The sequence below is a fragment of the Portunus trituberculatus genome, chromosome 12 (assembly GCF_017591435.1).
Source record: "Portunus trituberculatus isolate SZX2019 chromosome 12, ASM1759143v1, whole genome shotgun sequence".
NCBI classification, from domain to species: domain Eukaryota; kingdom Metazoa; phylum Arthropoda; class Malacostraca; order Decapoda; family Portunidae; genus Portunus; species Portunus trituberculatus.
In genome coordinates this window covers 12,444,214-12,466,321 of record NC_059266.1, presented here as the reverse complement: position 1 = coordinate 12,466,321, position 22,108 = coordinate 12,444,214, and the positions used below count along the sequence as shown (strand labels likewise).

Genomic DNA, 22,108 nt, shown 5'->3' with positions numbered 1-22,108 from the left:
TTTTAGTTGTTCTTGAATCACCTCCTGAAAATCATCCTTATCTTTCTTATCTTGGACTCCCCATGTTTGTACTTCTTTTCTAATCATGTTCTGTACTCTTTCCTCTTCTTTGTTTAATAGATCTTTCAGCTTCTCTTTTTCTTTCTCAGCTGTGTGCGTGCATGCGTGCGTGTGTGTGTGTGTGTGTGTACACTCATCACCACAACTCTTGCTCCTTTTCTCCCATCCTCACTCAAGTTTTAGCTGCTGCCAACAAACATTCTGCCTCATTTACTGATGTTTAAGGCATGGATTCCTCTTAGTACTACCATTCTAGTAGTGTGTATTGTGCGCCAAAAGGAAATTTACTCCAGATGATAGCAACCTCCAAGCATCTCAGCCAGCTAGTGAATCAACCTGGCCAGCCACTCCCAGGCTCCTTCTAAACTCCTCTTTACCCTACTACCCACCAATAACTCACACTATCACAGGTTACATAACTATTTTAGTCACCATTATTATCATTATGACCATTATTTTACTATATTATTATTATTATTATCATTATTATTATTATTATTATTACTATTACCATTATGATTATTAATATTTTTATAATCATTATTATCATTATCAATATAATTATTAGTTTATGTTGCTGATGTAGTTTTAATTGCGGCGTAACCCAAAATTAATATTTACGGTACCATGCCATGATTTACCTTGTATTTTATCAAATAAAACTGTTGATTTTTTTCATGATAAAGTGAGATTTCCCACTTTGTCATGTAAAAATAGTTAAGGTCCAATGACAAATGTGTAAAAGTTAAAGGGAGATAACTTAACCATGGAAAAATTTATGGTTCATATCTATCTATACCTTATTAAACAATAATGACAGCAATAATAAATAAAGCAAAGAGAGAAAGGAAAAGAAAGAACACATTTAGAAACATGAGAATCTGTAAAAGTTAAGTCATTCATCTTGCCTTATCAAATGAGACTTGCTTCTCCTCCAGTGACTTGTTCTGAGCAAAGGTAGCCATGCGAGGAGGGTGCTTCCTCTTCTCCCACCCACCACTGTGCTTCTCATCCCCACTCAGGTTGATCTCTCCTCGGCCAAAGAGCAAGGATGTGTCTGAAAGGAGGAAGCAATGACTACAATGTTTTTTTTTTCTAAATGTGTGTCTGTATTTACCTGGTAGTATTTACCTAGTTGTATATTACATGGTTCGAGCAGGACTCATAGTGACTTGTCTCCATATCTACTTCTATCCAACTTTTCCTTAAACTTGTGCACACTTTCTGCATCTAAAAAATCTCTTCACTGAATCCATTCCAGATGTCCACTGTCCTATATGAAAACTAAATTTCTTAATGTCCCTCATACACTGATTTTTCATGATCTTGGAGTATCCTCTTGTTCGTCTATCTTCATCCTTCATCAGTGATACCAGACTTTGTCTACCTATCTTAGCTTATACCTAGCTTATACATAGTTATTAGATCTCCTCTTTCCTGTCTATCCTTCAAAGTTGGTAGTTCTATTTCCTTCAGTCTATCTTCTTAGGGAAGATCATTTATTTCTGGCACCACCTTTGTAGCGGTCCTTTGGATTCTTTCTAGTTTCCTGATGGCCTTCTGCCTGTATGGTGACCACACTATACAGGTGTCAGACATCAGACTGAGGAAATGGTATGTCTGAGAAGGGGAAGAAATACACTAAGAGTTATGCATACAAACATTAACGTATTGATTTCGGGAATGCTAGAAGTGAGAGATATAATGGAAAAAAGACCAGATATAGTGTGCATACCAGAAACAAAATTAAGTGAAGATGCCCAAGTAAATTTTAGAGAACAGAGATATAATGTTTGGAGGAAGACAGAAGCAGAAAAGTAGGAAGAGTATCGATAATGGCTCGGAAGGATACATGTATATGTGGAGGAGGTACAGTATGGAGATGGACTGGCCAAGGTTTTGGGCATAACAATAAGGTCCAGTGGGAGGGAAAGGAGGAGTACCATAGTAACATATGTGCCAACTGAAGACTAATACATGGAGGCTTGATGTACATTAAGAAATGCAAAATGAAGTGCTAAATTGCCTGGATAATATGTTAAGAAAGGACAGAAGAATGATACTTGTTGGAGATCTAAACTGCAAACATGTAAATTGGGAATAAATGGATGTAAACAGTCATGATGGACATCAGGGGGAAAGAAGTGTTAAAACTGGCAATGGTAAACACATTGGACTAATGGGTGAAGGACTACACAAGGTATAGAAGGGAAGAAGAACCATCTATGCTGGATTTGGTATTCACAAAAAAAACAGAGCCTTGTCCAACAATCAGATATCTTAGCCAAATGAAAAAGTGATCATGTGGTTCTAGAGAGTGATTTAGAGGATCAGAAAATTTTGAAATGTAATGAGGGATACAAACAAAAAAAAGATTGAATCACGCCAAGTCAAATTTTGAAAGAATAAGAAATTACTTTGGCAGTACTGATTGGAAGGAAACCATGAAAGGCAAGACAATTCAAGAGAAGTATGATATATTCCCGAATACAGAGTAAAAGATAGCAAACACACATGGTATAATGGTATATGTGCAAAAGCTAAAAAGTGTAAGGATGCAGCTTGGAAAAAAATTAAGACTTAAAGTAATGGAATGAAGTAAATAAGAGCAGTATAAAAAGGCAGAGAACAAATACACTAGAATAAGAAGGGAGGAGGAGAGAAATTTTGAAAAGGATGTAGTGAAAAGATGTGAATAGGAACCCAATCTTTCTTATAAATATATAAATGGAAAAATGACAAACAGAAAGACCATCACCAAGTTAAGTAAGGGAAATAGGATATATGAAACAATGGAAAAAAATTGTGAAATTATGAATGAGAGCTTTAAATCAGTATACTTTATGAAGAGGGAGATTTCACAGAACCAAACAATCAAGTGCCACAAGATTAAGAAACGTTGTTGTGCATAAACAGAAAATTAGTAAACTACTAGAAAAGGTGGATGTAAGAAAGGCAATGGGGTGAGATGGAGTATCAGGATGAACACTGGATGAAAAACTACTTAACAGATGGGGAAATGAGAACATTGATAAGATACAACCCATCAAGTTAGAGCACAGTTACTCGTGGCATATCACAGGATTCAGTGCTGGCACCAATAATGTCCTGAATATATATGTATTAACGATATACAAGAAGGTTTGAGTAGCTACATAAATTTTATTGCAGATGATGCAAAACTTTTGAGGGTAATAAAGAACATCAAGGACTGTATGGAATTGCAAAAGGTATTTGCAAGATTTGGGAATAAAGCCAAAAGTGGAAATTAATAATTAATACCAGGGAATGCCGTGTGATAGAAATGGGTAAAAGTAATAGAACACAACATGGGAATACAAAATGGGAGAGGAGGTTAAAATGAAAAGGAGGGAAGAGAAAGACTTGGGAGTGATTATACATCCTGACTTCAAAAAGATACATAAGTGGGTTATTTGCTCCAACATACAAGATACTAACAAATATCAGGATGGCATTCAATTATATGGAGAAAAGTTCTGTTGACCCTTGCTAACTTCGATAAATAAAAGGAAAGGTTGGTCCGACAAACGCGAATATCCAACTTATACGAATTCCTCCCTCCCTCCACACACAATAAAAGTACAGTATTTATTTATCTAATTTTGGGGGGATTTAAAATTTTGGGATTACATTTGCCTCTCTGAAGCCTTCAGACCAAATGGTGTACGTACTTTGTTTTTTGATAATCAAATATCCTTCCCACCAAGAAACCATTTTTAAATGTCTTGTGCGGTTGTGTCAAAGCATGACTCACACCCTTCACAGTGTGTGGCCAGGCATCAGAAATAACGTCCTTACAGTCATAAATTGATGACAATTATAATCAGAAGCTTTAAGAAGAGAAGACAACAAGAAACAAACAAGTAAACAAACATATCACTGGTAGACAGCTAAACTTTGAATCCTTGCCTCCCCTCTCCCCTCTGTCATGCATGTTATCTCCCCATCCAAGACACTCCCTTCACCCCACGCCTCACTGCTACACTTCTCCACCATCTCTCTATATCATAAGACTGCTATTATCTTTTCAAACACTGTTTTTTTCTCACTACCTTCATACAACTCTCACAATAACACATTTACAAAAGCTGGACCAGATGAGTAACAAATACTTAACTCTATCATTATCTCACTTCAACACACTAATAATGACTCAGAGTAAAATAGCAGATTGCTGTGACACTGCTGATGGCGCCTTCCCAACTCTCACATATGAAAGAATAACATTTTCTAGAGAAGAGAAGATCTGGTGTGTTATCATTTTATCATGCTCCAAGAAGTCACTGTTGTATACACAATCACATGTGAAAATTTCATGTCAATCAGATGAATGCAAATAGCAAAACAAGGACAAAATTATGAAAAATCAAAATTGGTATAAACTTTGACTGACTTTTGTTTGATATCATTTTCAACTACAACTAAAATGCAACTTTTTGTTGGAATTAAATTTTTTTAAATGTCACTAGAAAACAAAATTCAAGAAAGAAAAAAAAAAAAAAAAAAAATCACAGCGGGCAGCTCAACTCAAGACTTTAGTCCCTGGGTCAGTCAGAGCCTGACTTATCAAGATATCCAAGTTATTAGGATCCAAGTTATCGAGGTTCAACAGCACGATGAAAAGATCATAACCACTATGATAAAACCTAGACTAGAATATGCAGCAGTGGTGTGGTCACCGTACATGCAAAAGGACATCAGAAAACTAGAAAGAATCCATAGGACTGCTACAAAGGTGGGCCCAGAAATAAAGGATCTTCCCTATGAAAAAAGACTGAAGGAAATGGATCTACCAACTTTGAAAGTTAAATGGGAGAGAGGATATCTAATAATGATGTCGAAGTTAATATACCTTATTGAAAAGATAGATAGACAAGACCTGGTATCGCTGACTGAGGATGGAGATAGACAAACAAGAGGACACTCAAAAGATTATGAAAAGTCAATGTTTGAGGAACATCAAAAAGTTTAGTTTCCTACATAGGACGGTGGACATCTGGAATGGCTTGAGTGACGACATTGTAAAAGCAGGAAGTGCGCATAAATCTAAAGAAAAGTAATGGTATGGGAGAAGAAGCCTGGGGAGAAAGATTTCTGAACCTAATGATAGATAATGATGGACCAAAGAGTAAAGGAAAACACAAGATTTAGAGGAAACGATGAGCTGGCAAGATTGGATCTGGTTTTAACAAGGGGAATACAAATGACCGATAATATAAGATATAAGTGCCCATTGGGAAAGAGTGACCATGTAATATTAGATATGGATATAAAGGAGGGAAAGGAAGATAGAGATGATTCATACAAAGAAGATCGATGAAATTACGGAAAGGCCTATATAGAGAACCTCAAGAACTATTTTAGAAATGTTAACTGGGAGGAGATGGAGAATTCAGAGAGGGTGCAAGAGAAATATAACTTATTTTTGGAAATATACAAAACACGAGTCAGGGAATATGTCCCAAAATATAGATCTAAAGAAGAAGGAAAGAAAGATTGGTTTAATGTAAGGTGTGCTAGGGCAAAGGAGAAAAGAGATGGAGCATGGAAAAGGTGGAGGAGAAATAGAAATCCAGGAAATACGGAAAACTTCAAGGCAGCGAGAAATGAATATGTTAAGGTGAGGAAGGAAGAGGAAAAACTATGAAAAGGACATTGTTGAAAAATGTAAGAAGCAACCAAAATTGTTCTACAGATTCATAAATAGAAAAATAAGGCAAAAAGAGACAATAGAAAGGTTAAAAGGAAAGTATGGGATGGTGGAAGACCCAAAAAGTATGGCAGAACTGTTAAGTAGTAAATTTCAAGAGGTCTTTACTAAAGAATCCAAATTTGAAAGGCCACAGGGTAATAGAGAGAGACTATCTATATGAAAGAGATTAAAGTAACCAAGTTAGAAATAAAAGAGTTAATGAAGGAACTGGATGAAGGGAAGGCAATGGGACCAGATGAAGTCTCAGGCAGAATACTGACAGAATGTAGGGAAGAACTAGCAAGTCCTATATACAATATCATAAAATGCTCAATAGAAAGTGGCACAGTACCAGTAGAATGGAAAAGAGCTGAGGTGGTTCCCATATATAAAAATGGTAGGAAGGAAGAACCTTTAAATTATAGACTGGTATCACTAACTAGTGTAATATGCAAGATGTGTGAAAGAGTAATAAAAAAATAATGGATCGAGTTCCTTGAAGACAACAAATTATTATCAAATAGCCAATTTGGTTTTAGAAAAGGTCAGTCGTGTGTAACAAATTTACCAAGTTTCTACTCTAGAATAGTTGATAGAGTACAAGAGAGAGAGGGATGGGTTGACTGTATTTATTTGGATTTTAAAAAAGGCATTTGATAAAGTGCCACATGCAAGATTACTGTGGAAGTTAGATGAGAGGGGTGGTCTAAAGGGAAGCACATTGAGATGGATGGAAAATTATTTGAGGAGGAGAGAAATAAAATCGGTAATTAAAGATATGAAGTCCAACTGGAGAGCAGTAGAGAGTGGAGTGCCACAGGGGTCAGTATTAGCACCAATACTTTTTCTCATATACATAAATGAAATGCCAGAGGGAGTGAACAGCTACATAAATCTGTTTGCAAATGATGCAAAACTGTGCAGAGTTATAAAACAAAAAGAGGATTGTGAAATACTGCAGGAAGACCTAAATAAGATCTGGAAATGGAGTAAGAAGTGGGAGATGGAGTTCAATGTGAACAAAAAGCCATGTCATGGAAATGGGAAAAAGTGAAAGATGACCAGTGGGAATCTATAAGATGGGAGATGGAGTAGAACTGAAGAAAGTAAAAAAGAAAAAGGATTTGGGAGTAACGATGGAAGATAACAATCAACCGGTAAGCCGTAGTGATAGAATTTTCAGGGAGACATAAAATTTGCAAGGAATATTGGAATAGCATTTCACTACATGGACAAAGAAATGATGAAGAAATTGATAAGTACTATAATAAGACCCAGATTGGAATATGCAGGAGTAGTGTGGACCCTTCATAAAAAGAAACACATAAGGAAGTTGGAGAGACTACAAAAAATGGCTACTAGAATGGTACCAGAATTTGAAGGGATGGCATATGAGAAGAGACTAAAGGCTATGGATCTACCAATCCTGGAACAGAGAAGGGAGAGAGGGGATCTGATACAAGTTTATAAATTAATCAACAGAATGGACCAAGTGGATAATGAGAAACTAATCCTGAGAGAAGAATATGACATTCGAAGCACAAGATTGCATAGTAAAAAATTGAGGAAGGGAAGATGTCCGAGAGATGATAAAAATATAGTTTCCCGCAAAGATGTGTTGAGACGTGGAACAGTTTGAGTGAAGAAGTGGTGTCAGCAACGAGTGTGCATAGCTTTAAAGAAAAGTTGGATAAGGAGACGGGGCCACACGAGTGTAAAGCCCAGGCCCTGTAAAACTATAACTAGGTAAATACAACTATTTTCAGTAAAAATGACAAAAGATAGCAACAGAACAGCACAAAGTTTCATGAAGCTATACAGAAGCAAGCAATAGACTGACCTGAAGCAAATGAGCAGCACAGTCAGTAACAAGTGATGCTGAACAAGTCACAGAACAAATGCACGAGCACTAGTTAAATTTTGTGTAAAACGTTGGAGGGATGTTGAGTTGTACATTTTGCAAGGTATACAAATGGCTAGGTTCCTCAGTATAAGAAAACTAGAAAGAAATCAGAGGACAGCAATGAATATAGTGCCAGAATTGAAGAAAAGACTTGCAAAGAGTAACTAGAAGAAATGAGATCAATAACATTGCAAGAGAGAAGAGAAACAGGACTTGACAACTATGTATAAATTAATAAAACAACATGGTAAAGGAAGACAGGCTAGTTTTTGAGATGCATATGGATGAGGGAATAACATGTACAAGAGGAAATATAAAAAGAATAAGAAGAGTAAATATCTCAGTGACATCAAGAAATATGGTTGTCTGTATCAATGCATTGAACTCAGGAAGTGTAAGTGAGGAGGTGGTTACAGCTGCTTGTGTGAGCAAATTCAAAGAAAAACCGGATAACTAAAGATACAGAGACAGGACAAATGAACTTAAGCTCAAACAATGTACAATATACAGCCTGCACAAATTAATTATGCTGCGATGCGACCGAGAGCATTCATTTACTTACTTTCACTTATCCCCCTGCCATCACGGTTGTATAGGATTAGTTGCAATTATTGTACATCTGGCATTTAATTAAGACAATTGGCAACTCAATGAAGTATGTCCTATAGATAAATCAGTCGCATGTTGCATGGTGTGGCAGCAACAAGCACTGATCTCCAGGATTTGAAATTTCCTGTAATTGAGCGTTACATTTCGGATGGTGTCATCCCTCACTAGGAAATGGGGCGTAAGCCAGACTTGAGCCAGGAGACTATCACCCGTATTCATACATTACACAAAGCTCATTATAGCACAAAAGAAATTGAGGATGCAACAGGAGTGTCATCAAGGAGCGTGAGGCGGTGGGTGAAAAAGTGCCGCAAGTGTCCCGATGAAGTAATACCTGTTCATTCAAAATGGCCAGGAAAAGCTAGAAAAGTTAGTAAGCGCACATTAAATGTTATCAAGAGGCAAGTGATGAGTCATCCTACAAACACAGCTCGTGACATTAAACAAAGTAACACAGACTTGCTACAAAATGTGTCATTGAGGAGTGTCTCCCATTACATTCATGACTACTTGGACCTGCCATCGCGCCGTGCAGCACGCAAACCTTTATTAACAGCTCGCCACAAAAAGAACCGCGTCACATTCGCTAAGAATTGTTTGTTGTGGCCACTAGACAAGATTTGAAGTATTCTGTGGTCAGACGAGAGTACTTTCACTGTCACAGGAACACCTTGCAGATATGTTCGTAGACCAAGGGGTGCTGATCGCTATGATCCATGCTACACGGTAAAGTCTCTAAAGCACCCTCCCTCCCTCATGGCATGGGGTGCTTTTTCATACCATGGTGTTGGGAAGCTGGTGTTCTTTGAAAAGGGCGTTAGAGTGAACACAGAAAAATATCTTGATTTGTTGTTTGACAACTTGGAAGACTGTTTTGACACTTGCCATGCAACGGTTTTCATGCAAGATGGCGCTCCATGCCATACTAGTTACCCTGTAAAAGAGTGGTTAGACAATTGTGCCATAGAATATATCCGTGACTGGCCAGCAAACAGCCCAGACTTAAATCCAATTGAAAATCTTTGGTCAATAGTGAAAAAAAGAACTTCGTGAGAAGGACACTAGCACTGTAGCGAAACTCAGGTCTGCGATCACAAGTGTGTGGGAAAACCTCAGTGAAGAGGTTATTCACAAACTTGTGGACTCCGTACCACGACTGCAGGAGTGTAAAAAGAAGAAAGGAAACACAACTAAATACTAGCGGGTGGTAAGTTGTTATTTACTTTTTTTCAGTAGTTTTTTGTTGTGCAAGAGTTGAAATGTTTACATGTTATTGTAGTTGATGCAACGTTACCTAATTCAATTGCGCAGACTGTAACCAGGTAAATATGCACAAGAGAGAGAGAGAGAGAGAGAGAGAGAGAGAGAGAGAGAGAGAGAGAGAGAGAGAGAGAGAGAGAGAGAGAGAGAGAGAGAGAGAGAGGACTGCTACATCATCAGCCACTGTCAAAGTCATTCCCTGACTGTCACATAGCCACAAAATTAATCATCCCTCAAACATGGTGTTAATTGTGTCGGCCAACTCTCACACATTTGACGAAATAGGAAGGTTATAAAATAAAGCAATCGTCTCATAATTTTTTACATGTGTGATAATTTTCAAAGTTTCGCAAAATAAAAAGAGAGTTCAATAGCCTTACAGAGGTCATTACAACCAACAATTGGATATACAAAGGTTCATTATATTGACGGTTTTTACTTACTGTACTTAAGAACATTTGATAAAAATATTTGGATGTTTTTTGAGAGCTGGAAAAGATTAATGGCTTTTCAATTCAATAAGGAAAATTGACTTGACATACAAGTAAATTGAGTTCAGAGTTTTGTCACAGAAAAAATCAAACTCTGAAGTCAAAGTACCAACATAATCAAATGATTTTAAGAATAAAAATTTAGCTTGAGCTTTCCTCATGTTACATTTTCAAATGGTTCTCAATTACAACTTTGCCAGTTATTATCTATTTGCAATACAGTAAGTTCTCCTTATACAGTACTTCGTTATCCCATAAATTCACACATACAGTGTTTGGTAATTGCTAGCCTAAATTCTATTTATGGTAATAAAAATTCACAGATACGGTATCCACTTGTGTTTTGTTCACACCGTACCGTAGTGCCACCACACCACGCGGCCACCTCAACAATCAGTCTCTTACCGCGTTTCCCACTGAACAGAAGTTAAATCCTTATGGCGTGTTTTTTGTGGAGTAAGGGCTGAAATCACTACTGTCCCTTAGCCTCGGGAGGGACATCATCTGATAGAATACGTGGCGAGTGAAAGCTAAATAAAAACATTTTCTATTTCTTTTGTGCAGTACCATACATTTTTCTATATAACTATTTTCATGTATTTTCATGTCTGGGGGTGACTTTTGACGTGCTGGAATACATCCCTATCATTACATGTTATAACGGGGTCGGTATACAGTAATTTTGATTTGCGGTAAGGTTTTCAGGAAGGCATATGTACCGTATAACGAGGACTTACTGTATTTCAAAAACACTTTGTCTTTACAATTTTCATTAAACAAAATATCAATTTTATCACTTTTTTTTCAGTCACTAACAGCATGCACTGTCACTGCAGTCCTATCACAACCAAGGAGAGGCTAAGTCTGAGACAGTCATCAAACTCCTCATGCTTTACATTTTCATAGAATAATTTAATTTAGCCCAGCTGCCCAAATAATGGAAGCTAACAAACACAGAACAAACTTGATATTTAACTTGGAAAAGTAGATAAAGTCCCTTACCTGCAATCTGTCCAATTTCAATGCTGGAATACAGGCCATTCTCATCGTCATCAGCAGCACCCTCTGCTCCAACAGACTCCTTAGCCTCGCCACACCTCCCTTCAACACCAGCAGCCTCTTCACCACCACCTCCACCTCCACCTCCACCTCCTCCTCCTCCTCCCTCACCACCTCCTTCCTCTCCCCCTGCACCTCTGGCACTCTCGTCTTCCACTCTAGTGCTTTCCTCAATGTCAATCTTGCCATCTGGGGTGTCCATGTCCATGCTGACTCTCTCACCCCCAACACCAAAGTCCCCCATTGAGCTCTCCTCCTCGTACAGTGAGGCTGCAACACTGACCTGACCTGTGGGTGGAGAGAGGTGAATTAACAAGGGATCAGAAGATAGAGGTCCATGTTAAAGAATATGTGATAGTATGGGTGATGTTTCATTATCAAGGGATGGAAATGTGAAGAAGAGGGATAAAGGAAGTGTAAAGACTGTGGTGGTGGTAATGGTGGTGGTGAATATCATGATGTTATTGATGATGATGATGATGATGATGATGATGATGATGATGATGATGATGATAGATAGAGAGAGAGAAAGGTGACTCAGGAAAGATAAACATAAGGAAAGTTTGTGGTGTGCTAAGGTAAAAAAAAAAAAAAGTTAAATTAATAAAAGATTAGAATAATAATAACTATTAAGTTGAAATGAAAATCTAGTAAAGATGAATTAAAAATATTGATTTTGTGGAAAATAATAATCATAAGCTGTCATTTGCAAAGATAAAGCTACTACTACAACTATCCTACTATTGCTGTTGCTGCTGCTGCTGCTGGCACTACTACTGGTACCACTTATACCAATACAACCATTTTTATCACCTGTCTCAAATTATATGAAGAATTTTCTTTTTTTTGTGTGTGTGTATGGGAAATGGAAAAAGAGATCTCACAATCTATTTCTCTCCCATTTATCAATTATACATGAACAGATGTCTAAACCTTCCTGGGATCTGTAGATATCATGAGCTGGTTCACTCACAGGTCAACACAGTCATACAGCAATGTTCCTTACTGGGTAAGGAGAGATAAAGCAGGGGTTTTGTACAGGTACCTTGAGATATGAGTTTAATTAATTCTGTGACAGAGCTCATATCAATGAAGTGTAGCATTAAGAGTGTAACAAGTGAATTCAGCAATTAATCAAGAATTTATGGTGAATGAAAGTAACTGAAAAGGCATGAAACAAAAAAAAATCCTCTCATCTCCACCTACTTCCGCCATCCACACTTACCCCACCCAGGGGGAACAATGTTGTAAGCAAAATTCTGTGGCCTCTGTTTTCTCTCCTTCTCTTTCATACTTAAAACTTCATTGTTTCTATGAATAATGTCTACATTGTCTAGTACAGGGTTGTCAACAAGCTCTCCTGCAATCCATGGAGAAGTTAGGCTCCTGTGGGTGGCTATTTTTGTACACTCCAGCTGACTGACAGTCCCAAGCAAAGAGTGGGGTGGATAGATGATGAGGGATAACATCCTGTGGAATGCATCCCTGATCTTCAAGATAATTATACTTTATAAAACCAGTTTATTTATTCATATTCTCTTTTATGTTTCATTAGAGTTTTAAACAATATTTGTTATTTATAAATTTTTTTCTTTCTTAAAAATGTAAAGAAAAAAAATTGGGGTGTTTTTTGTGGAGGCTGGAACAGATTAATGACATTTAAAGTAATTTCACTGGCAAAAATTTAAGTTAGAGGCAAGCTGTGATATGAGCTCTGTCACAGAATGAATTAAAATCATATCTCAAGGTACCATTGTATCTGTACAAAAACCCTGCCTTATCTCTCCTTCCCCACTATGGAATATTGCTATATGATTGTGTTGGCTTGTGAGTGAACCAGCTCATGATATTTACAGATACCAGGAGGATTTAGACATCTGGTCATGTATAATTGATAAATGGGAGAGAGGAGGAAGTAGGTGGAGATGAGAGGAGTTTGTTTCGCTTTGCGCCTTTTAAATTGCTTTCTTTCACCATAAACTCTCATTAAACTGCTGAACTTACTTGCTGCACTCATAATGCTACACTTTATTGCTGAACTTAATTGCTAGATTTTTATACTTCACTTTGGATTAACTTATCTTTCTTCATTGTTTTTTTTTTTGTCTGAAAGGTTTCACAAAAAAGCCGTCCAAGGAGATTTGTTTCATCCTTCTTTTCAGAATGTTTTGAAAGTGAGTTAGGCATGTGTCCTTACATAGTCATGTAGTCAGAGCTGGGTCAATAGGGAGCTTTAAAAGAAGGTTGGATAAGTTCATGGATGGGGATGATAGATGGAATTAGGTAGCTTAAAGCTTGTATAGGCCTGGTGGCCTCTTGCAGCTTCCCTTTTTTCTTATGTTCTTATAGTGTAACTTATTTAGGACCAATGGTCAAACAAAAGAAACTTAGCCATTTAAGCAGCACAAAAGGCACAAAACGCTACCACAACACGAGAAATGCTTCAACAGCGAAAAAGAAAAAAATGTGAGCTGAACAACACAGATGTTGGGCATTGCTGCACCAAATAGTGGCGGTGTACCTGCAGCTACCTCATAACTTGAGTTTTGGCTTGCAAGACAAAGCAAGAAAATTGAATGAATGACAACTCATATTTTGGATTACTCATAAATTGGGATGCTAATATCTTTAGGTTCCACTGTACTTTGAATGAAAAATCTACATGTATCCAAATCCAGGAAAGAAAATGAACCTTTAACCCCTTCAGTACTATGCCACATTTTCATATTCATTCTGGTTACTATTTAGCAATTTTGTACACCTTCAGAAACTTCTGTGTGGGATTAAAATAGTGAAGACTGTGGCCATTACTATTTTGACCCCCACAAAAATCATGGCAAACTGCACCTCAATATTGAAGGGGTCAAGTAGTAAAAAGGTACCTAACCACTATTACCTAAAATTTTTTAACACATCAGCACTTGAAATTTCTCTCTACTTTCTGGGGGAGCGGGGGAGAAGAAAAGGTACTGTAGTTACCCCGAATAAGTATGTTTGTACTAATATGTATTTCTCAAAATATGCTGCTTCATTTCCAAAAAAATTAATTATTAATTCATTTTAATATACAAATTTGATCGCATGGTTATCAGGCAAAAATGGAAGTTACATTGAACATGCATGTGTCTCTGACTCATCCCGTCAGTGCCACCAAACTGTTGGACTATGACTTATAGGTTAGTTCATCACCAGACTCTAGCTGATGAACACATGCACCTTTCCCTTACCCCACACACCAGCTGCTACTGAAAAGGCATAAAACAAAATAAACTCCTCCCATCTCCTCTTCCTCCCTCCTCCCCTCACAATTACCCTCTGTTGGGGGAACAATGTTGTAAACCAAACCTCTCACAGCATTCTGCACCCTATGTTCTTCTTTCTCCTCTTGCCTACTTAAAACTTCATTTCTTCTAGGAACAATGTCTACAAGTTCTGGTACAGGATCATCAATGAGCTCTTCTGTGACACACCAGGATGAATATGCTATGAATAAGTTATAATATAATAACCTAATCTCAAGGGCTGTCTGATCACATACAGTAAAAGTATGAAAATTCAGAAGGCAGCAGAACACAAAAGTTCTCAAATATCAAATTTTCTAAAGTTTTAGCAATGTACTATTTTCAAAATCCTATCTCAAAAGCTTGGACAATCAGGCTGAGACATGAATGGTACATGTACAAGTCAATAATTCACCTGTTGGTGTTGTATGGGCAAGAGAATGGACGTGAGAGAGGAGAAATGGGTAAGAAAAAAAATAAGACTCCTAACGACATTTTGGTGACAGAAGCCGTGGGTGGTGACGAAAAACACCATATTTTTCTGCTTTTACTCACTATAGGCATATTTCTACATACACAGAGATTCAGGGTAGCTGTATTAGTGCATGAATGCAGAATGGATGCATATATAAGCGTAGCAGAGAAGAAATACTATCTATGGATGCAGTATGGAAGTATGAGAAAGTGTAAAAGTAGGATGTGTACAATCACAAACTCAAATTGACGCCACTGAACAAACCCCAGCATAGTGTTTCCATAGTGTTGTTATACCACTGGATTTTTTTTATGAAAAACACTTTAGGTAAATTCATCATTAATTGATGAGACAGAAAAATTCCAGTTTTGGGCTTTCCAAAGTTTTGGATTCCAAACTTTCAGACTTTACTATATAATTTTCCCTTTGATTCTGCATTTCACAACATACATTTTCCGAAGATGTGAGTTTTTGTCACCTATAAAAGCACATATTAGGGGTAAACACTGTATTTGAATGGTTTTATTTAATTTTGATTTGTTTGTTTGTTTCTTTTGTATCACTGCACATTCTCCTTCACAATAAAACAAAATATATATATTATGCGGTTAATTCAACTCCCTGCTACTACATACTACAACTGCCACTACTACAACTACCACTGCTACTTTTAAAAACACAAACTTGCCTTTTCCTGCAAATAAGGAGTGGGATCCAAGAAAGAAGCAGAGAAAAAAAAAAAAAAAAAAAAAGAAAACTAACAAAATATAGATAACAGACGAGGATTCCTTCTGCCTAAGTTGATTCCGTCATATTTAGACCAGAAAAGAACTATGAAGACATGCATTCTATACCTATTTGAAAGTGCAATCTGTCCAAATTAGAGAGAGGATTTGGTCACATCTGATAATCATGATTCACACAGTAGAGATTAAAAAGAAAAATACATTCTTTCCAACACTGTCCAAGTTAAGAGAGGAGAGAGCAGAGGGAAGAGGGAAGAGAAGAGATGAGGAGAGATGAGAAGATAAAAGAAGAGTAGAGAAGAGAAGAGAAGAGAAGAGAAGAGAAGAGAAGAGAAGAGAAGAGAAAAGAAGAAAGGAAAGAGAAGAGAAGAGAGGAGAGGAGAGGAGAGGAGAGGAGAGGAGAGGAGAGGAAAGGAAAGGAAAGGAAAGGAAAGGAGGGGAGAAGAGAAGAGAGGAAAGGAGAAGAGAGGAGAAGAGAGGAAAAAAAGAGGAGACAATGTGGAGAGATTACGGTGAAGAAAGATTAAGAGGAAATGAAGGATAGAAATGGAAAAGAAAAATCAAAATAAGAAAAAATACAGGGCATACAAGAAAGGGAATGCAAAATGGGGTGGAGAGAGAGAGAGAGAGAGAGAGAGAGAGAGAGAGAGAGAGAGAGAGAGAGAGAGAGAGAGAGAGAGAGAGAGAGAGAATGAGACAATTGCACTTACTAGACACCCTGGAGGAGAGCAGACTGGTGCGAGGATCAGCTTTAATCCTGGACCTGTTAATGCCCTCGGGAGCAGTGAGGGTGAGCAGCAGGGCCACGGGAGGCTGCTGAAGCAATGCCTGAAACCCAAAATGACTGAAGTGAAGTGGCAGTTGGATCAGCACTTACCATATCAGTAATATAGAGAACATGTTCTGAAATCTATTTTTACAACATTGTCTTGACTACTTTTTAACAGAAACTTCCAAGACTTCTATTGTTACTTTCATGATATAAAGTGATAGTTTAACAAGGGTTCTGCATCTTCAAAGGAAAAACATACTTGAGAGCCTGACTTATCATTTGTGTGTTTTTTAAAAACAGTCTTTATAACAACATAAAATGTTTCAAGATGCAAGTTGGTGTGTGACAAAATATTTTAATTGCTTGGTTAACATGAATCAACAAAGGATTAGAAAAGAAAAGAAAGTGATGATAAGAATAAAAATACAATTCAAATTGTCAGCTTATTACATTTTTTATTCTTAATGACACTAGAATATCTGTTGCCTCTATCCATTCAATGATGAATATGAGAAAGTGGATACCTTACAGAAAAGAAGGAAAATATATAAAAACTGTATGCCATATAATCTGTGATGCTAAATATCATGGGAAAGAGATTTAGCTCTACCATCTGTTGTGGGATAAATACCACATGAGTGTCTCATATGTAAGTAGTGATTTGATGTAGCACTAAAAGTTCTCCTCATGGACAGGTTACCAAACATGGACCAATGAATGTCCTCAGGGACCAAGGGGCAGTGAAGACCACAGGAGTCTGCTGAAGCAATGTGTGAAACTCAATGATAATCTAAGCGTAAAATAAGAACAATTACCTGTAGTGTCTCCAGGCTGGCAGTGATGATGTTGTGATCGGGATTTGAACTGTAATGGAGACACAACTCATACACCTGGAATCAATAAAACAACTTTTATCAAATATGAAATTAATAAAGTTTGAGTTGTGTAAAAACTACAATTTTAAAGTGATACTCAAAGTTCACTCTGTCTTGACTTATTGAGAAAAATAAAAATAGCTTTCCTAATACAATTAGGCATCATTACACAAAATTCAATAAATTTAGGAACATATATCTTCATATTTCAGGAGCATCACATTATCCTCATCTTGATGTAGACAAACTTATTGAGATTTTCATGGTATACTTTCTTCATTCAATAAAGGTGATGCGTTTTAAAAATAAAGTGGCTGATTTTCCCACTAATATTTCCTTATATACTTAATGTAGAGTTACAAAACTCAAGCAAAAAGAAAGGCCAACTCCTCTTCTTTATAAGTGTAATTTACCAAATTCAAGGTGCTGTAATTCAGCCATGAGTACAGATTGACCAACAACATCTCATCTTCCTGGATGATCCAGTGTGTCAGTCTGACTGACTATTGCTACAGCTTACTGCTGACACGAGAGTAGCTTCATCTACTTCAGTGTTCACTGGTGTTGCGTCATCTTCTTCATAATACATTCTTATGTTGTTATAACATACTATATCTATTACTATAGTACATTACTCATCACTATTCATACTATTGTACATCTTTTCACTGAAAATCCATGAAGCAAGAGATTTCTTTCTCTTCTTACATCTCTAATAGTCTTTCATCCATCATGGAGGTATTAGGTGCACAACACTAAGCTATTTCAACCAAGTAGCTTTTTTAGTGTTACCAGTCCAAGCTCAAAGTAATTATTGCCTTCCTGTATTTGAATGAAGAGGGAAAATGTCCTCATGTACATACACATCAACCACCCTTTACATAAGCTCCATTTTGGTACGTCATCCACCAGTTAGACTCGCAAGGGTTCTCAATCTGGGGTTTGTGAACCCCCACAAGATTTCCAGGGCTACTGAGATGGCTGAACTAACAATATCCTTTGCAACATGCCATTACATATTGAATCAGTGTCAGTCACTAAACTAACATTCTGTTCAATGCCAGATTACTAAAGGGTCCAGGTAGATGGTCTTGTAACTCAGAGGGCTCTTAATGAGAAAATGCTTGAGAATCCCTGAGTTAGAGGCCGAAAGTGTTCAACTTAACTAATATCTAATCAAAAATTATCCAACTTAGTGAGGTTTCATTGTATTGTACATAAATAAAAGATTGAGTACAAGTATAGGATAATGTATAAAATCATTACTTCCTACTGAATGAATACATATCAGAAAGAGACTGAAAGAGCTGCAACTTTCCTTGAAGTTTAAGGGAAGCTGACAATTTTTGTGTCAGGTTCCTGCAAACTTATCATGAAAGGCATCACTAAGGCTGAGTAGATGACATAAATACTTGACATTAACACCTGAGGAGCCAAACCTGAATCAGTTGGTCATAGGAGACGGTGTGTTCCCCAGGATGGAGGTGTGAGGTGGGCTGTCCATGCTGGTCTGATGGAAGATTTGGGGGACAGAGTCGACCCAGGTGAGGCACCAATGCTCTCAAGCACAGCATGCACCCAAGAACCTGGCTGGTGGGTGCCTCCTCCTGCACTGGCACCAGAGTCTGCAGAATTGTGGTTAGGAGCCACGAGAGAAACATGGGTGGCTTGCGGGAGTGGCAGCAGAGCACTAGCAGTGAAGACACAGCAGAGCGTCTCACTGCCGATGATGAGTGACTTAGGTTTGGCAGGAATGCCTTCAGGAGATTCTTGACCTCATTGTCATTGGTGAAGTGGCCAAGTGTTGGCATAATCTTCTCAAGGGCAGCTGCCAGAGTCTCCAGGAGGGGTTCCTCTGTGCGTCGAGCCATTCTTGTTACATATGGCAGCAGATTCTGTACATAAGCACGACCTTTCTGGGGTCTGGAAGAAGGCAGAGGTGCAAATGTGAGGGAAAGATATGAAAGAGGAATGACATTCAAGGTTACACATATGGGGAGATACAAAGCTCACTCTAAAAATTTGTCCCTTATCTCTGACAGATCAGAGGGAGGGAAGTGACAGGGATGGAGGTTAAGACAAGAAAAAGAAGGGAGAAAAGAAAAGGGAGGAAGAGATAGAAAGTGAAGAAGTGAGCAGTGGCTCACACAGCTAGTGCGTTAGTCTTGCAAGTTTTAGTTTGTTATTCCAAATACATTTCTATTAAAATTTCAGTGCTCGCACAAATAATGAGGTTATCTTTCATTCATTATTCTGAATTCAAAGATTACTGTATTTGATGGTTCACAAGACACATGGGCTTGTAAGACACACCCAGTTTTGGCAGACATTGGAATGAAAAACAAGATAAATGAGAAGATTTAAGCTTTGAAAATGAAGTGAAGGATTTCACCTGACATTTGAAGACTCACACATTTAGATCATTATTAGATTCCAATATTTTGCATTTAAAACTTTAATATTTGCAAGTAGTGGATACCAATCCTGTTGTCAGATGTAAACATGTACCTGGCGTATGGCATCACCAATGACTGAGAGTCTGCAAGGCTACAAGGCTAAAAACCATCAATTTTTCCATTTTTTTTTTTTTTACATGTATGGAAGATAAGAATGTTAAAAGATAGATATAGTTTTAATTGTATGGAGGCTTGTCTTACCTCAAGGAGTAATGGCATTACAATGTAAAAGAAAGCATTGAAGCTTGCCTGTGTCAAGATCAAGATCACCAATCAGCAGTCCTGTGTCTTGTTTTGGTTCATGCAATGCATGGTGCATGGTCACTTAGGCAAATTCTTCCTGACTGGTGTCATTCTATGTGATTTACCGGTAAATAAGACGTATTATATATTGTTACCTTGAAAGTCCTGTTTTGTGGTGTAGTACCAATCATCACTTTGTTTACATGTGTGAAGATGTCTGAGGTTTGATTTTAGAGCCTCTATTGCCATAGCTTACCACCAACCACTGCCTCAATCCTGAACCTTGGCTTCAATGGACGCAGGTCCGTTTCCTGACTTTTTTTTTTTGGAGAAAAGGTGTCTCTTATGAGCCATCAGATACGGTATGTGTTTTTCTCAAATATTGTATGAGCTCTTTCAGAATGTAGGTCATATATGATACGATGACTTACTTGACTTTCATCATTATTACAAAAGTGTCGGATTCAGTTATACCAGAATGAGTACCAATGTGCCATGTTGGCAATAATTTCATTTATCTACTTATTTTTCTATAGAACCAGTACTTCAGTTTACCATAAAAATAAACATTTTCTGTCAATTGTCATCTTCAGAAAATGGCAAAGAGTAGGCAAACTATAATTTTATAACGAAGGAGGGAGATGGAGGAGATGACAAGGTAGCAAGGAAGGGTGTGAAAAGATAAGTGAGAGAGGGCAGGTCTTTGCCTGGGCAGGTTGTTGCACCTCTAAAAATAGCAGGTCAGCGAGGGCTGAGTGAAGTCAAGGAGACCTCTGTCCTGTCAGACAGCAATGGGCAGCCAGAGGGACAAGATGAGAGGTTGGAGGCCAGAGGCTTGGAGGGCATCCTGCCAGCTGCCCAGTTATGTCCAGACTGCCTGACATTTCATGGAGTCTCATGAAGGAGAGAAATTAGCTGTGCCATGCTACTGAAATGAGAGGGAGTGTTGAGCAGCTGTTTAGATGCCAGCAAGAGGCTTCATGTCTGTCATCCGAGCATATGCTCCTACCGAGATGTGTGAAACTGAAGAGAAAGAGAAGTTCTACGCTAAACTCAACTCTGTACTGGACCAGTGTCCCTGTTGTAATGCACTTCTTGTCTTGGGCGACTTTAATGCTGTCACTGGCACTGAGAGAGCCGGCTATGAGTTATATGTTGGTCCCCATGACTCAGGTACCAGGAATGATAACAGCTTCCTTCTGAATCTTGCAAGTTCCAGAGGTTGAAAATTGCAGGTTCTTGGTATCAGAGACCAGCGCTGCACCGCTGGACTTGGTATAACAGTGCCGGAAGGGTAGCGAAGGAGATCGACCATATCATTGTTAGTACTTGTTGGAAAATCCTTCAGAACTGAAGGGTTTTTCGGAGTGCTGAATTCTTTGTGACTGATCACAAGCTTGTTGTTGGTACACTCAAGCTGCATGTCAAGTCCAGAAAGCCTCCAAGATGTGACTACAGTGTGTTTCATCTTGAGAAACTGAAGGACTTGACATGTGCCCAGGAGTATGCAGTGAGTCTCCAATCGGTTTGGAGTGCTCGACACCCTTGAGGATCCGGTAGAGCTATGGGATACCTTCACATGTGAGATTTTTGAGGCTGCCAAGGAATGTGTTGGGGAGCACCCAAGGTCACGGAGTGGCTTTGCCTCAGTAGAGACACTGGACAGTATTGAGGAGAGTCGCGTTGCCAGACTTGCTGGGAACAACGACCAGTACAGGGCTTTGTCATGTAGGACTAGAGCTCTCCTGAGGAGAGACAAGGAGAGGTATATCAGGGGTCTCACTGAAGATGTAGAGTGTTATTTAAAAGCTAATGACCTCTGAGTTGCCTATCGACCCCTGAAGAAACTCCGCTCCAAGTCTACATCTCAGGCGAGCACTATCTGAACAGCAAATAGTCGTCTCATATCGGACGCAGTCACCTGCTCGTTGGGCTGAGTACTTTGAGCAGCTGTTTATGGTGGATCCTCCAAGCGGACAGCACCAAACTGCAGGGTTACAGATGCTGGATACTGATCCACCCATTGACAAAACTGCACCCTCCATTGATGATGTCAAAGAGAATGTGACAAAGTTGAAGGGCAGAAAGACAGCTGGCACCTGTAACATCACTGCAGAGCTGCTCAAAGTGGGGGATGAGGCCATGATCCATGGGTTGCATGCTGT

The 22,108-nt window shown here is 38.3% G+C and overlaps 1 protein-coding gene across 4 annotated transcripts in view; it reads right to left on the bottom strand.

The window, feature by feature from the left end:
- LOC123502590 (huntingtin-like) overlaps positions 1-22,108 on the bottom strand; it is a 420,122-nt gene that overhangs the window by 380,921 nt on the left and 17,093 nt on the right. For all 4 annotated transcript variants that reach the window (XM_045251746.1, XM_045251745.1, XM_045251744.1 and 1 more), the window contains exons 5-9: positions 18,684-19,167; positions 17,185-17,259; positions 16,308-16,425; positions 11,039-11,383; positions 969-1,117 (exon numbers count right to left, since the gene is read on the bottom strand). In XM_045251746.1, the coding sequence (XP_045107681.1) occupies positions 969-1,117; positions 11,039-11,383; positions 16,308-16,425; positions 17,185-17,259; positions 18,684-19,167 (1,171 nt within the window). The remainder of the gene's footprint in view (positions 1-968; positions 1,118-11,038; positions 11,384-16,307; positions 16,426-17,184; positions 17,260-18,683; positions 19,168-22,108) is intronic.